Raw genomic sequence first — 13,972 nt, forward strand, 5'->3', positions numbered from 1 at the left:
CTCTTAAACCGATCGCATGTGAATACTTCCCGGCTTTCCTTTCCCCCATCTCTCTGTCTCTCTCTCCTCCTCTCTTACTTCTATCTTGCTATCCTCAATGACTATTACGCAAAGTGGTGTTGTTTGCATGAAAAATTCAATCCCTTACTTTACTTTACTGATGCAATAGACATGTATGTGCTATAAAGTAAACCTCTCACAAGCAGTTATATGACATAATCGTTCTATTTCTATTTCAGTTCCGCTCTCGCTCTCCCGCCTCTTCTAAATCCCTTCTAGTATGACAAAACAATGGCAAAATACTTCCTTCTCTCTCTATTTCCTTTATTCCCCCTTTCCTCTTTCTTTTGAATTCATTATAATACTAAGTACCCTAGAATCATCCCACTCCCCCTAGTCTACCTGGATCTACTGTATTACACTCTATACAATTTCCTTCTAGCAAATGAAGTGACTTTAGCAAACTAACTTACAACCCCCAACCTCTCCCTCTCCCCCTTCCTCTTTAACATTTTTTATTATTGTAATAATATTAAATAACCCTAGAAAAAACTGAAAGTACCTTTTTGCCTCCCTTTCCTCAAGCTAAGTCTATGGATGGTATTCTGATGATTAAACCTAGATTTAATCCTAGTCTTAACTAGAACATCAAATCACACTTCTATGAAATGCTGGCTTCATAATAATTCTTCCATATCTATGGCAATTTTAATTTTCCAACTAATTCATTAAATTTCATTCACAATTTTACTTTGTTTTAATCTTGCAATATCACAATTCAATCATTTTTAAAGCCTTTTGCAGCAGTATTAAGAATAATCTTTATTTTGTGAATAAGTTGACAACTGTCACTCCATAAAAGTGAGGCCTAAGTTAACTCCTAAAGGTTTAACTTTACCATGGCTATCAGAATAACCACCCTTAGGGTGTATGTCCTGTATCATACTCTCTCTTTTCCAACCTTTCTTTCTTTGAAATAACAACATAAATGATTGAAATTCAAAGAATTGTACACCCTATTAGAGGGTTTTTCACTAAAATATTTGCAAACAATTGTAAAATTCTGTTGCAATATCAGCTGTAGCAAATCAGTTTTACACTCCTAAATGCTTTTAAAACTGCACTTATTTTCCTGAACCCCAGGATATTGGTGGGGCTAGGGGGGGGTCTAAGCCCCACCAATTTCACGGGGTTAAGCTTTGATAGCCCACTTTGTTTTCACACTACGTTTTAGCAAAGTTGGCTAGCACGGTACTATCTGGCCCTGCAAAAAAGCAGGGTTAGCTGGCTAATTGCGGCGCTAAGTGATGCAGTGTGAAACGAAACCGGGCAAAGGAAGAGTGGGGCTAAGTATTAGCCACTCACTTAAGTCGCAATCACACAAATGTGTGGCAAAACCATCAATATTCATGAGCTGTGCAATAGTCCGGGTTTAAGGCATTAACCCCGGCTAAGCAAATAGTATGGGGTTAAGATAGACAGTGTGAAAAAAAAAGATAGTATGGGGTTAAGGAAATGCAATGTGAAAAGCATACTAGTTCCAAGAAGCAGAACAGTGATCAAAAGCAAACTGCAATTAATATATATTTGATTGAAGGAGCCCAAATAGATTAGCAACGCCCACGTATGTGTTTTGGTGTGACTAACCTTTACTTTCTATGGCCTCCACACACTTGACGACTACGAGAGGTGCGTGAGAATGAGATGGATCAAACTGGTCTGCAAGGCTTTGGCTGAACACATTGGCTGGAAATGAAAAAAACAAAGACTCCTCCAGAATACTCCATATATATATAATAATTAAAACGAAACATACTTTCTTGGTCCTTGAATGCAAGCAATACATAGAAATTTCACTTCCGAAATGGATTTCACACAATAAACTGAGGAACAAAAAATACACCGTATATTAAATCTTAATATCAAAAAATGTGCATAATTATCACAATTATCCATATTCATATATCCCTTTAAATTCATACAAAAATTCATACAAAACTCTGCTGTATTCAGGCTTTGTAGGAGAAAAAACACAACAGAAATATCACATGCAATCATTATTTTTAGATATAAATTGAAGACAAAAAGGAATACAAAATAAAATACATGTCAGGCATTATAACTTCATAGTATTGTTAATAGAAATTATAGTTAAAAATGAATAAAAATTAACATCATTAAATTATTGACAAGCAACCATGTCTTTACACTAGGAAAATTTGGGGTACCTAATAGTGCTCACAAAAACATATCACTAGTCCTGTATACATGTAGCTTACAGACGGCTTTATCATATAACAAAAAACGGCTTTGCCACACAGCCCTGAAACTTGTTTGAAAAATATAAATCAATGATATTCCACTTTTAAATAGCACTATATAATTACATTACGACAATGTCTCCAAGTGCTTTACATACAATATAACCCGTCATCGGAAGTTCGTAACCTAGCTTGCCCGTGCACAATGCACGCACTTTCTCCATTCTCTGGGGAGCAATCCAACAAGAGTTCAGCAGTAAACTAGGCCTAAATGATGTCAGGTATAACATTTTGACTGTATCCCTGAATTTATCTAGAAAAATGCTTTAAAAATTATTGGATGTCCTTTTTTTATACACAATATGATACCGTGAGTGACACGACATTTTGTGAGTGACACGACATTGTGAGTGACATGACACAACTTTAACAGTTAATTTTAACTTTACCTTAACACATTGGACCAAGTTACTTTATATACAATAAGGTACGGGAAAACTGTATTTGCTCCTGTACTGGGATTAATTAATTTTCAGAATGCACAGCTCTAGAAAACTTTTTGTATTTAAAACGTGAGTGACGCGACAACCAGTTTTGAAAACTTCGAAGCCCTATTTTTTCAGAAAAACACTTCAGAGTTTTTTTTTTGCTATTAGGGAGTTACATGTAGATACAATACACAGCTTCTATCTTGGAAACAAATGCGCTTCTAATACAAATTTTATATTGTGATAGGCAATGTGTGAATTTTAATGCAAAAATCAACATTTTGTAACATTAAATTTCCCTTGCACTAAATTCACTGTATCTCAAGACATAATGAATAATTTTATGTAACTGAAATGGTAAAATATACTTTAAGATGTCTAGTTTAAAAAAACATTAAAGCCTAATGATTTCTAGCAAGTTTTAATTTTCACCCCCATGTCCACTAAAAGGAGAATGAAACTCTTGGAGCAAGTTAGCTTTTGTGAAAACAGAAAAATCAAAGAATAAGATCAACAAAGTTTGAGTAAAATAGGACTAGCAATAGAAGAGTTATGAGCATTTATATGTCGAGATCACTAATGCTATGGAGATCCTCCCATTGGCAATGCGACCAAGATCTATGATGTCACAGATGAACAACTCTCCCCTTTTGGACACTGAAAATATACCCCAAACATCTCTTTTTGCTCATTCTAATCATATGACAAACGATTCATCAATGATATAATGTTGTGAAACCTCTGTACTTGTCCTCTCATAAAGAGAACACCTCACCTTGTGATAGACTCTATAAAAGTGAGAATAGAAGTGAAATAAGTACTAAAGTAATGAGGGAGTTGTACGTGTGTGACATCACAGATCTTGGTCGCATTGCCAATGGGAGGATCTACATGGCATTAGTGATCTCAATATTCAAATGCCCATAACTTTCTTATTATTCATTCAATCTTCCTCAAACTTTCAACAATATGTTTCTTTGATTTTTCTCTTTGATATGGATTCGGCTGGTTTCAAGGGTTTCATTCTCCTTTAAGTTTGAAAATAACCACATACTCTCACACCCTACCAGATATCCATTAATACTGCTTGACATTGGTATCTTCATGTTTACACAAGACCAAGAATCAGAGAAAATATCGCAAAAGAGCTACATGCTTGTAATTTCGGTTTTTGAACAGGAATTGTACTTTCATTTTCTGAAAAAAAATCTCAAAATTTATTTCCCTTACATTCACCTCCTCTTCTCCTCTGGTTCGGATGAACGCCGACGAAATTTGTTTAAAGTTGAAATTGAATTTCTTACCACGTATAGCACTATCTCTTCTCGTCCTGACCCCTGACGGGTCACATCTAGGAAGACCAGTAGCTGCACATGTACGATGGAAGATACATCCACAATCTGTTTTTTTTAAAACAAAGCAAAAACAAACAAATAATAAGAAATTAGGCCCATATACATGTATACCTTTCAAGTCTTTTCAACTCTTTGTAACATCCTCATATCTTCTGACGATTATGGAACACACTGCGTGCAGAGTTGACCAAATAATAATTAAAGGTCAAGTCCACCCCATAAATATGTTGATTTTAATCAAAGAGAAAAATAAAACAAGCATATACATGTACTGCTGAAATTTAGTTATGACATCTTAAATTTTTCACAAATTCGTTGCACAACTCAGTGATTTATATTAAAAAGAAAGAGTTGATGATATCCCTCGCTATTTCTTTTGGGGTTTTTTATAATAGATAATGAATATTATAATACTTAAATTTTTAGCTTTTTTTTAAATAATAACCTACTGGACTGAACTAAAGAATGTTTAAAAGCAACATTGGTAATTCCACATGTTCATGCAGGAATACGTGTAAATCTTTGTTTCACATGACAATGAGGAAAAATTAATTAATTAAAGAAATAGTGAGTGAGTGACGTCATCAGTCCCTTGCTTTTTTTGCATACTGACCTGGATGTCCACATAACTGTTGTGAAATCATGAAAGCGAACCTGATGTCATAACTTTCTTTAATATTTTATATCACATTTTCATTAAATCTTCAATGCTACGCTTGTTGGATTGTTCTCCTATTATTCAACTTTTTGTTAAGGGTAGACTTGTCCTCTATTAACCTTGCACCTCTCCAGCCTTCCATAAATAATTCACATCACCTCAGCATGGACGTACATGTATGTACGTAACAATTTTCCAAGAAAATCAAAAGCAACAGAGGGAAGTGACCAGGCTTGCCATGGGGGAGCTGTTTGCATTTTCTACAGTGACATTGCACACCTTTGGTGCATTTTGTGAATACAAAATACATATACAAACAGTATCCAATTCCATGAACATACCTTGAGAATGTACATACATGTATGTATTCACAAATGAAGTCATCAATATTTAGCTACTTTGAACAGGCACCAGCTGGGTTCTTGGGTAATTGGACATCTTTCTCCCACGGATCAGATTATTCCCTTTTCTTCCCAAAGCCAAGAAATAATTACCGTACTCAGAAATCAAGACAACAAAATGTGAACACAACCTTGACTTTATGCTGTTGGTCCCCCCCCCCCCCCCATCCACCCACACATGCACACACCACTATGCTGTGTTTACACGTACACTCATGCAATGTACATTTTAGACCTTTTATTTATAAAAAAAAATCTTCATAAAGCAGCATCAGGGGAGCGTTTCATGAAAGGACTTGTCAGACGTTTTATCCGACAGTTACCATAGTAACAGTGCTTCTCAGCCAATCAAAATCCAGAAAAGTTGTCAGATCTGACAACTTGTCGGACAAAAATGTTGATGAAACGCCCCCCAGAACTCAAATGAAATCTGGGATGACCGTTGATACCGCCTATCGATCGCCAGGGCTCTAATATTCCCAAAACCTTTGTACATTTGGAGTGCACAATAATGTTGCCTTTGTGCATTCTATTTTTAAAAACAAGTTGTGTTTAGATACAGGTACATTGAAAAATAGCCCTACATGTAATTGAGATAGACAAAAAATAGCCTTTAGACATTTATATTTCTATTTCAAATTTAGTTTTAAAAAATTTATTAACCCCGCTTGTATCCGGCTTGACACATTTTTAAAGTGATATTATTTCAATACACATCAAGAAAACTCACTACATGCACATACACATGTACATGTATGTATGTGCATACATGTACATAGCCATAATGTTGATACACATCAGAGTATTTGAAAATCATGGCCGAGTAAATGTTGAAGTTTTAAAGCCTACGTACATGTAAATATTGCAGAAATAGTTGTATTAATACAAAAATCAAAAAATCAAATGCAAATTCCAAATGTGCGCTCCTGATTGCTTGACAATCAAGCTCTTCACATTAACAACTTTAAAAATCAATTTTTATACAGTGTATGATGGGGGGGACCTAAAGCTACGCACTTTGTTTTCAAACAATAAAAAGTATCCCAATTTTAATATTTCAACAAATTATCTTTCAATAATTTGTGGCAAACATTCTAAAGATCGTTAACCAAGAAGAAAATATCGCAAAACTCACTAATTCGAAAATCCCGCCGTGTTTTCCGAACACATCTTGATTTCGACGCCCGATGTAGAAGGGGTCCTAACGCTACGCACTCGTTTTATCATGCAAAAAATATTTATTATTTCCTGTGCCTCAATTTCTAAAATATATTCAAATTATTATAGGATAAAATGAAATTAAAGCGAATATAACTCCAAAATTCCAAACAGTTGTTGGTCTTCTCTGCATTTAGAGATTTACTGCAGCCTCTGTTGAAAAAATTGAATAGGAATCATTCGTCACTCTGCAGTCACAGTTCCACACACAGAGTGCGCATTTGCCATTAAAACTGCATGCGCGATGAGTGGTGCGTAGCTTTAGGACCCGCGCAGCTTTAGGACCCCCTACCATACATACATGAAATTGCTGATAAACAATTGTTTGTATCAACCTGTTGCATATTAAAAGACCATGATGAAAAATAGTTTAAACGCTAGTATTGTAAAAAAGCTCTATTAAACTCAAATAATATCAATTGATGAACAAATTTTTTAAAAAACTTTGAGAGACAAAACTCACAGGTATTTCTACGTGGTGGTTTTCGAATCATGTTCCTGGGCTAGCAAGACAAAGGGGGGTTCAATATTTCCAACTATCCACCAGATTGCTAGGAAGTCAGGAAAGACTATATACCTCCAGGAAGTCTACCATTCCACATGGATCGCAAAACGGTATTAAAGGAAAGCTAGGACGGACTGCTACATACACGTACATATTCAACTGACAATGCTCGACGAGCCAGGCTAGAATGTCATTCATTATTGTATCCAAATAACCTGGCCCCTGATCAAAACTCTTACTTCAACACTCGTGAAACAAAATATTTAGACTAAAGTTGGCATGGAAAGATTTGATTTTGACATTCACCCTTGTGTATAAAATCTGTGATTGCATTGATCAGACAATGTAAAATCCTTGACATAATTACATGTACATGCACATGCATGAGTAATCTAATATGATTTTTCCATTTGTATGAAGACAGTAATTACAGTTCTTAAAGAGTAATATTTTGTAAATACTATCAAAGCACATACCTCACATGTATGTTTGCCATACATGTCCTCCCCCCTTCCACACACACACACACAAATACACTCTCATATAAATGTTCATTTCATTGACACTAGTAATTGAATGAGTAGTTCATGTAAGTAGTACAATCTGTACTTGTCATTATCTGTGTGTGTTATTGACATACTTTTTGTATGAGCGATTAGAATGTGGAATGTTGCCAAGTTTTCCCTTGTTCAACTGCATTGTATAAACTGACCATAGAGAACAATTTTCTGCTTCCACACTGCATGAAAAACAGAATGTGTACATGTACATGTGCTGTAGCTGTATAAAGCAACACCTAATCAGGGACTCAGTTATGAGGGGGGCAATAAAAAGCTCTCCTAAAACTTTTAAGGGGAGCATTAGCGGAGCACTACAAAAAGCTCTTCTTTGATATACAAGGTGAGCTCTCTTGTCCGATTTCAAAATGGATGGAAGAACGTACGCTAAGTTACAACCCACAACCAAAGGAGGCAAACAATCCGATATCGATCTATGCAATATCTATCTCATTGAACTCTTTTTAATGTCATTCTTGCAAGTGTGTTTAATTGCTTCGATACAATATTGTAATTTACAAAACATTGACAGCGAATGAAGTTTTCAAGGATGACTCGAACAGTTTGATCATTGACCGACACTCTTGTTAAGCAATTGCTGAGGCGAGTGATAAATCGCTCTACTAAAAATGGATTAAGGAGAGCGGTAGCGAGTGATCACTCTCACTCCCCTTAAAACTGAGTCCCTGCCTAATAACCACAGCAACAAGGTCACTTTTGTTGAAACTACATTCAAGTATAAAGGTTCTTTCATTCATAAATACCTTGTCATACCTACATGTATGCAAAGATCAATGTATTTTAAAATAAAACTTTATATCAAATGCTATTTGCAAAACCACAGATATCAAAATTCAACAGAATGCAATGGAGATCACATTGATTCTATGACGGGCCATTTTATAGATGTACACGTATCAAGTTGACCTATTCTTCACGGGTCAAACTGGATTGGCTTGAAATCAGGGAGAACAGCTTTGATGAAAAAACAATTATTCTTTGAACATATTGAACATCTTCTTTGTGATTGCATTTTGATTTGTGAGTCATGTCTGTGATTCTAGCTTTAGAATGAAAATCGATTGAACACATCTCATAGAAACCCACATGTGCATGCAACTTACGGAAGAGATATGTACATTGCAATGAACACATATGTAAAATACAGAAAAGATTAATACAACAGTGGCATTCACACACACAGAACAGTAGAATATATTGTTTTTTAATCGCACTTGAAAAAAAAATTCTAGGTGGGCGGGTGAGTATGTGTGAACAGAAAATTTTCAAGAACTGTCATGATCCTTATAATTGTGATTCAAATCGCAGTTCTTCCATTTTTTCTGAATAATCATTATATACCACAAGTCAGCGCATACAGTAATTGTAAACAAGTAAAATGACTTTGTAGGCCTATACAAGTACAGTACATGTAGTTTACACATGTGAATCCAACTCTTTGAAACGGGGTTAATCAGAGTTGGTCATGCAAATTCAAAATATTTCTTCCTTTTATATCAACATCACACTTTTTCTGTGAGTATGAACGGTGAAAAACAAATCAAAATTTTAATCACGATCAAAATTTCAATTTTTCTAGTGTATGAACACCCCTCATGTGATATTTCAATGTGACATGCAAAATGCACACAAGTTAAAATGTGTACATGTAAGAGTGCACACAAGTTTGAGACAAAGTATCCAACACGACTCATGAAGAAATTTAAAGAATATAAAAGCTTTGTAGAGTACGTACTTGAACATTCCAGACCTTGCTGAACGAGACCGAACATGAACTTTCCACATTTATCGCACCATTGCATGGTAGAGAATGTCCTTTCTTTTAACCTATGCTCACTATTTGGATAGGTACCTGGGGAAAACAAACAGAATTTAGGATGTCAGCAATAATAGCAATAATGTCAACAAAATAACAAATGTAATCAGAAACAAAAAATACAGGAATTTCTACCACAGTCAAAGCTGTATTAAGGACAATAGAAATCTGTTCAATCTTAAAGAGGTACATCTGAATGTTAATAGAAAATTTCTATGACTTGGGCAATTATTCGACTTTAGCCTGCCACACTTTACACAATTCAACTACAACAACAAAATTTTAAATTCCCCTTTTGCATTACATACAAAAGTTTCAAATTTAATCATTCTATTTGAAGCTTGGGCATATTAATACGAATATCAGAATTATGTTTGCTGCGAGGCTTGTAGTGGAAGCAAAGTCCAAATCGGCTTCAAATCGCAGCTACAGTAATAATGACATCATTATAACTCTTCTTTTTTTTAACTCCTACAGGGAGACTCAAAATAGACTGGAATTTGTAATCATGCCACTATTTGGAACTTTGATAAGATTTTATACATTGGATTTGGAATGTTTAAATCAAATTATTTGAACATTGGATCACAATGAATAATGTACAGTAGTGTGTGCCAGGCTAAACAGTATGGATAGTCAGCCTTTGCAGAATTTTCAAAAGATGAATGACAGCATTCATCGCTTTTTGATTCCTTGCATTGGAGAACATAAAGCAAGAGACAGAAATAGAAATAATTAGCGCCCATACTACCCAGTGAGAAAAAAAAACCCTGAAGGATGTCCTAAACAATATACAGGTACATGAATGTATATCAGTCTGTTATTTTTCTTAATTGGCCAGTGTACTATATATATTGCTTTGATAATGTCATACATGTATGCACATACACATGTGTACATAGGTGAAGTGGTTTGCACAGCACACTATGATTTTTTATTTTTTTAATATAAAAAATGATCTTTATCAGAATGTATAATGTGAGAATGAGTGAATCTGAGAAATGTTTTAATAATAAAACTGGTAAATTAGAATGATGCTAAATTTCTATGGAAGAATGTCTCAGTCGACCCAATACATGTAGCACGATTTCCATAATACATAAAACAACTATAATGTAAACAGAAAAAGTTCTATCGGATCTTTAAAACCCTGAAATACTGTGCCTTCAAGTTCCCTTTGATCCACCCTAACCCACATCCTCATTTGCTTACAACTTGACGCAAAAGAGGTATTCCCCTTTTAAATTCCCAATTCTCCGGCCATTTTTTAAAATCAATTTGTTATACACTTGCACAAAACTGCAGAATACATCATCTTTGAACGACACTTTTTTGTTTACAATTAATAACATCATTACTTTGTGGTCACGTAATGTAGATTCTCATTTAATTTTTACACATATAGGCCCATGTAGTTCAGTTAATAACTTCGGTTAAACAAGGTCACATCATCAATGGAATATAAGAAAGAAAAATACAAGGACAATTTCTGCGATACAAACAAGAACTGGTCTGCTTTATGAAAACACTTGATGAATGCTAATATCAACAAATACATGTAAAGAACAAAAGAGGATGAGAGCTACATGTACATACAGTACTTCCAATATATTATTACTCTGTAGAGATGGGTACCATCTGGGGTCTGTTAAGTTTGTACCCAGGGGGGGGGGGGGTACTCGATCAAAAAAGTAGTAGGGAATTGCCGCGGGCGAGACAAAAAACGGGGGCCTTGGAGCGGGCTTATTCTAAAAAGGAGGGTCCTCGGAACGGGTCGCCTGCGTGTGCAGAGCGTATGCATCCCTATGGAACAGGCGATAGTCGGACAGCGCTCTGTGACCGCTTTTCACCAAAATTGCGGCTCATTGTAGCAGATCAATGCGACCGGAACGGCGTAACGGAAAATATGCGAAGCTTTGGAGCGGATTTCTTTCTTCTTTTTTCACGATAAGAAGAAAATGATATGCTTTGGAGCGGCTTTCTTTGTTCTTTTTCTCAATAAGACAAAAATGCTATGCCTTGGAACGGAAAATTGAGTGTAAAAATGGGGGTCCCCTCCGCGGCACATACCTACTATGCATTATATACTGAGTGCCACCCCCGGGAGTTTGTACATGACCGAATACATGAAAAACCAAGAAAAAAAAATGTTGTTTTCTTGATATTGGTATAAAGTGTAATTTCCCACACCCTTGTTGCAAAAATACATACTACTTCAATCCAAAATTGAAAAAAAAAATCTCAATGGCATTGGAATAAAATCTCAGAAGGCAAACATTAAACATTGTTCTTTTTCAAACTCTATTTCTGTTTCGACCCTGAATCTTTTTTTCTAGACAATGTACACAGCAATGTACATTGCATGCCTAGTAAGTGTGAAGGACACTGTCTATGTTTTCCTTCAAAGAGATACATGAAGAAATAATGTGATCATATCATCATAACAACTGTGATCAAAGGTCATTAATTGCCCATGGCGTCCATCTCATCAAATAACATAGGAAATAACTACTTCAAAGATAAAAACGAACCCAAACACAAAAGCAGTTTCCATGGAGAGCGCACTTCATAAAGGACAATGTTTTGCATGAAGGAACGTGAGATGAATCTGGTTTTGATTGAGAGTAAAGTTCAGCAAGTATTCAAGTGCATAACATTTACTATAAGTTAACCATGAAGATGATGACAGGAAAATTAAGTGACAAATGTATTCTGTCCATAACCCAGCTCTCTACCTTGTAATATTGAGCCCCTATGCCACATGAAATTTCAATATGATACAGTGTTATGTTGGCCATGTTTTTTTTTTTTTCTCCTGAACATTTGACTTCTTACATAATAAATGTACAACATGTAGATGCCCCCCGCTTATTAATGTACAGTGTAACACAGAAAAATATGGCCACAAGACCATCTTCTGTATCACATGAGAACAAGCAGCAGAGCGCAACAACACTTTCTGCAGGCCCAATTCTTAATTCTGAAAAAAAAACAGACCTGTGCATGTATCAGAATTCAAATCTATCAGAGAATTAAACACAACAACAACAACAAATTACACCTTATAAACCAGGTATCAAAAATATATAAAATATTTTGTGGATCATTGCCAAAAAAGATTTTACAGAAATTATCAGCACTTGAGGTTTTACTACAGCAAAAAAAAAAAGACAGAAAGAAAGACTTACAATCTGGTGAAATGGCGAGACCATCTCCTTGATTCCTGGATGGCGTCATTCCACCACTCCTAGTCTTGGACTTTCCCCAGCACAGCTCATCACGGGCTATCAGGATGCACTGCTGATGGAACTTATCAAGGACACTGATTGACTGCAGAAATAAAACAAGACATAGGAAAATATATTAAAGGACAAGTCCACCCCATCAACAAAATGGTTTGAATAAAAAGAGAAAAATCAAACAAGCATGACACTGAAAATTTCATCCAAAAATAAGAAAACAAGAAAGTTATGCCATTTTGAAGTTTCGCTTGATTTCACAAAACAGAACTCTATATTCACATCCTGGTTACTATGCAAATGAGGAGACTAATGACATTATCCACTCACTAATATGCATTTCATCAATACACGAATATGAATTATTCTAATTTTCTCCTCATGGTCATGTGAAACAAACATTTCATCCTCCCTGAACATGTGGAATTACATTGTACATGTACCATTGTTTTTAACATTCTACGGTTCAAACAAGAGGGTCCTTATTGTTAAATCAGTAAAAATTTAATTATTCATTGTATAATTCAAACAATAAAAAATAAAAAAATGGTGAGGGACATCATCGAACAACAATAACAACAATAAGCGAAACTTTAAAATGTCATAACTTTCTTATTTTACGTCCGATTTTGATGAAATTTTCAGCGTTATGCTAGTTTGATTTTTCTCTACTATTCATATCACATTTTTCTGGGGTGGACTTGACCTTTAATCTGCATGTACATATACTGTACAACTGCAGTGGGTGGTCTTGAAATAAGAAAGAATCAGCATTGATCCCAGAGTAATTCAGAAACTGTATTTTGCATCTTGATTTATAACCCACGATTGCGTTTGAAGCTTGAAGAATCAAACTGCAAATGCGCTTTATTCTATATTAAGACAATGTTTCAGAGGCTACTTTTAGAAGTTGTACATACATAAATTTTAATTTCTACTACATGTATAAAGACTTAATTTCAAAATGTACAGCAAATTATTGTCAAGATACGATTTCTGTGCTGTAGACACTCATATACTTCAAAGTGTAACATGAGTCAATAATGGCAATAAAAAGAGCATATCGATTTTATCCAAATGGGAAATTTGATGGCAATTTGAACGTACATGTACATGTACATGTATTACTTTTACTAAATGTATAAAAATGACAATGCAAAAAAATATCTATGATAGTAGGAGTGGGCTATACATGGGTCAAAAATACTTTTTTTGTAATTTCAATATGACAACAGTTTTTTTTTATTCCTTGTAATGTATCTCAACATGAAATGACAATATTTTTTGTCTCGGGTCCGAGAAAAAAGTGTGCCGGGCCAAATTCCAAAATGGCTGCCAAAACCCCCCAAAATCACAGCTTTGGCCACAACTTCTTTATTTGGTGGTCTTTTTCTCTGGTTTTGGTGTCTATTCATATGTTTTGGGGGGCAGGCAATTTGTTTTTCCTACAATT

General features: G+C 35.1%; 1 protein-coding gene across 1 annotated transcript in view; it reads right to left on the reverse strand.

Annotated features, from left to right (window-relative positions):
- Positions 1-13,972, reverse strand: part of LOC129271369 (phosphatidylinositol 3-kinase regulatory subunit alpha-like) — a 58,040-nt gene that overhangs the window by 23,871 nt on the left and 20,197 nt on the right. Inside the window, exons 6-9 of the mRNA XM_064106586.1 lie at positions 12,469-12,610; positions 9,200-9,316; positions 4,054-4,149; positions 1,648-1,746 (exon numbers count right to left, since the gene is read on the reverse strand). Coding sequence (XP_063962656.1) covers positions 1,648-1,746; positions 4,054-4,149; positions 9,200-9,316; positions 12,469-12,610 — 454 coding nt within the window. The remainder of the gene's footprint in view (positions 1-1,647; positions 1,747-4,053; positions 4,150-9,199; positions 9,317-12,468; positions 12,611-13,972) is intronic.

This window comes from Lytechinus pictus, chromosome 11 (genome assembly GCF_037042905.1).
Source record: "Lytechinus pictus isolate F3 Inbred chromosome 11, Lp3.0, whole genome shotgun sequence".
Lineage (NCBI taxonomy): Eukaryota > Metazoa > Echinodermata > Echinoidea > Temnopleuroida > Toxopneustidae > Lytechinus > Lytechinus pictus.